Source organism: Orycteropus afer, unplaced genomic scaffold, assembly GCF_000298275.1.
Source record: "Orycteropus afer afer isolate SDZICR_OR568_19922 unplaced genomic scaffold, OryAfe1.0 scaffold00255, whole genome shotgun sequence".
NCBI classification, from domain to species: Eukaryota; Metazoa; Chordata; class Mammalia; order Tubulidentata; family Orycteropodidae; genus Orycteropus; species Orycteropus afer.
In genome coordinates, this window is record NW_006921842.1 from 4,522,387 (window position 1) to 4,526,492 (window position 4,106).

General features: G+C 43.7%; 1 protein-coding gene across 1 annotated transcript in view; it reads left to right on the forward strand.

The window, feature by feature from the left end:
* Window positions 1-1,285, forward strand: part of LOC103204680 (butyrophilin subfamily 2 member A2-like) — a 21,448-nt gene extending 20,163 nt beyond the window's left edge. Inside the window, exon 7 of the mRNA XM_007949885.1 lies at window positions 663-1,285. Within this exon, the coding sequence (XP_007948076.1) occupies window positions 663-1,285 (623 nt within the window). The remainder of the gene's footprint in view (window positions 1-662) is intronic.
* Window positions 1,286-4,106: the final 2,821 nt, after the last annotated feature.

The following is a 4,106-nucleotide window of genomic DNA, read 5'->3' on the forward strand; positions in this document are numbered from 1 at the left end:
GGAAATACCCATCCACCCCATCCCCACATACACACATACATACGTATACTTTTTGCCACACATACCTCTCAGGCAACAGGTTGGCTTTTAGGGGACAATTATGCTCCTTCTTTGTACTTTGAAGGGTGCCCTTGTCAATCATTTAAATCATTTGTCACCTGGTTAAGCAGTGATGGCGCACAGGGAACCAGTGAAGAGACTTAACTTGCTCAGGACTCTATGTCTTGAGAAATTTGCCTTAATTGGTTTATGTGCGATTATTGCTTCTGTGGAGTGAAAAATGGGACTTAATTGCTTCATTGAACAGACATGGCCTCTCTTTTGGTTTCTAACTAGAAAGTTGTAAAAACCATGTGTTGTATAGGAAAGGAAGCAAATCTGATCAAATAGAAACCACTCATTTCAGCTCATTTGCTGAACTTTCTGGATTTCTTAAAGGACCAGTTCTCCTCTTCCTGAGGGCATTGTTCCTTTCACTTTAGGGATGGAAGTGCAGCCTCGAGAATTCTGAGTCTATGAGGTGCCTTGGATCACAGGGCCTTTATAGAAAAGGCTACCACATGGGGGATCCCCACCAACTTTCTGAGACCCCTCTGTGGACCAGGAATCATGCAGTCTCCAGTAATCCTGAGCCCTCAGACTAACTGCTTCCTCCTCTGCAGCTGATGTGGTCCTGGACCCTGACACCGCTCACCCTGAACTCTTCTTGTCCCAGGACCGGAGAAGTGTGATACGGGGCCTCTCCTGGCAGAGTGTTCCTGAAAACCCAAAGAGATTTGACTGTCGGCCTTGTGTCCTGGGTCGGGAGAGCTTTGACTCAGGGAAGCATTACTGGGAGGTGGAGATGGAAAATGTGATGGTGTGGGCTGTGGGCGTTTGTAGAGACAGCGTTGAAAGGAAAGGGGAGGCTCTGTTGGTTCCTCAGAATGGCTTCTGGGCCTTGGAAATGTTTGGAAACCAATACCGGGCCCTGTCCTCCCCTGAGACCATCATCCCCCTGAAAGAGCGCCTTCACCGAGTGGGCATTTTCCTGGACTACGAAGCTGGAGATGTCTCCTTCTACAACATGAGGGACAGATCACACATCTACACATGTCCCCGGTCAACATTTTCAGGGCCCCTGAGACCCTTCTTCAGGCTGGGGTCTGATGACAGTCCTCTTGTCATCTGCCCAGTGTTCACAGGGGCTCAGGGGGTCTCAGTGCCTGAGGGAGGCCTGATCCTGCACAGGGCAGGGGCCCACCGCCGGCACCAGGACATATTCTTTGGTCTCAGAGCCATGTAGATATCTCTTGGCCATCTCCATTATCACAGCACAGACCCCCTGGTGAAACAGACCCTTGTTTCCTCTTCCATGTAAGAGAATGTCCTTCAGCTGCCCTTTGACACCCACTCCAGGCCCCAACACTACCTCTCCTCATTAGGTTTAGTAGCTCATTTACTGATAATCACCAGGCTGGTCCAGTCTCAGAAGAGCTCATGCTGCCACAGGACTTTAGCATAGGAGGAAAGTGTGTTAAGGTGACAGGCTAAAAACCTGCTGTTTTAACATCAGGATGGCATGTTCAACCTAATGCTTGAATTGGCACCAGATGCTATGAGCTTGGAGTGAGAGAATGGAACTCACCAGGATATTAAGAGGTGCAGAGAAACTACAGGACCTCCTAAAGGTAAGGGGAAACCACAAGTGGTGGTCAGAGATAGAGGAATTAGGACCAGAGATCTGGGAGGAGGCCAAGATTGTCGGGCGGTTACAGCCTCACTATGACAGTTAGGGGTCCCTGGAACTGAGCCCATTTCCACCCCACCCTCAAAATTTCCAGACTGTATGGCAAAACTCCCTAGGAATAGAACTTGGAATGAAAAAAGAAGGAGAGGGACACATGTGATTCTGACCTGACTCAATACATAAATGAGCCAGTACTCAATTTTTGAGTATGGCTTGAGGTTAAAGGTCTCAGATGAGCAACTGAGTATGAAGCCACATTGATCACATGGTTCAAATTCAGTGGAGAAAGCAGCAGTTTGGGTCTCAGGTACTTCTACACACTTAAAAATTATAAATTAAAGTTTTGAGGGCCCTCAAGGGCTTTTCAGGAGCTCTGGTGGCATAGCGCCTAAGGTACTTGACTGCTAACCAGAAGGCTGGTGGTTCAAACCTACCAGCCACTCCTCAGAAGGAAGACTGGCAATCTACTTCTGTAGAGATACTGTCTTGGAAACCCAAGGAGGGGTTGCTATGAGTCAGGACCGACTCAATGGCAGTGAGTTTTTTTAAAGAGTTTTTAAGGAGCTCTGGTGGCATAGTGCCTAAGGCATTTGATTGCTATCCAGAGGGTTGGGGATTCAAACCCACCAGTCACTCTGCAGAAGGAAGATGGGGCAATCTACTTCCATAAAGATTTACTTTCTCAGAAACCCAATGGGGGTCACTATGAGTCAGAACCGACTCAATGGCACTGAGCTTGGTTTTAAACAGCTTTTGCTTATTTAGATTCTATCTCTTAATATTGACTTCATTAGAGATTGAAACTGAGAAAATTCTTAACATATTTTTAAAATTTATACTGAAATAACAATAACAAAACAGGTTTACAGGATAATATAAATAATATGCTTTAACAACTATTTTATTGTTTCCAAAGCAAAATAAATTTTGGTGAGAAATGTGGTATCATCATCATTATTATTTTAATCTTTTAGCAAATCGAATATCTAAATAAATCCTATGGGGCAATTCCATTCTGTTCTATAAAGTCATTATGAGTTGGAGTCAACTCAATGGCATTGGGGTGGGAGTACCTAAGTGTGTGGCTTAAGAGAAGATGTCCAGTTTCTCATATCTGCTTCCACATTCAATGTTATGTTATATCATCGGTTATGTTGGCTCTGGTGGCATAGTGCCTAAGGCATTTGACTGCTAACCAGAAGGCTGGTGGTCCAAACCCCCCAGCCACCCCATGGAAGGAAGACTGGGCAATCTACTTGTGTAAAGATTTACCGCCTCAGACACCTAAAGGGGGTCACTGTAAGTCAGAATCGACTCGAAGGCAGTGAGTTTGTTTTTTTTTTTTTTGGCGGAAACTACTGTACACTTGAAAGAGAATGAGAGTGAAAATGACAAGTGATGTCTTTGTATTATTATGAAAATAGTTTTAGCCCTTGCACCCCTCTAAGTGCATCAGGAATTCCCAGGAGTCCCCAGACCATGTTTTGATAACCAAGATAGAAGATCATGAAATTAAGTCAAGCATCCAAAATTACAGCTTACATACTAACAAGCGGTTTAAGATAATTCAGTGATCCAGGTTTAAAACTGGACTGGGAAAAAAATTTAAGTCAAAAGTATTACCACTGCAGTTACAAAGGGACCGTCTGGAAAGACTCAAGAATATATGCAAATAGGCAATTTGTTAAAATGACATTATGTATTTTTTTTAATTTTTGCTATTGTTGTTATAATATTACTTATACAATTTTGTTTTAACTAAAAGCACTAGACTGAGAGTTAGAAATAAAGTCTTGCTAATAGCAGGTTATAATTATCTTACTCAGGACATACTTCTTCAATGGTTCAGTTTTATTTTCTATAAAGTAAATTTTTAAAGTAAGTTTGTATGGCTCTTATAGTTTACAAAGCATTTTCACTTAGACTACATCCTTGATTTCTCACAGAAACCCTATGTTTTGGTTACTTTGTGCCACTCTAAAAGAAAATGCCACAAATGGGTGGCTTGAACAAACACAAGTTTATTATCTTACGGTTTTGGAGGCTAGAAGTCCAAGTTCAAAGTGCCAGGTCTAGAGGCTGGGTGAAAGCCCCTTGACCTTGGGCTTCAGCTCTGCCTCTTGCTCCTGGCCCACTGAAGCTTTAGGTGTTTCTCTTCACTCAGGCAGCTACTGGCTGCTGTGGCTGACAAGCCCAAGGTTGGAAAATAAAATGGCACAGTCCCGATGTTACCAAACCACACAGCAGGCTGTTTCAAGTCCCATTAATAGTCCCAAGATTGCAGACAACATGGCAGGCTGCTGAATACTCTACTACAAGCAGGATTCAAGCGTGCCAAAAGCTGGAGACCTTCCTCAAAATTGCTTCTTATATACTG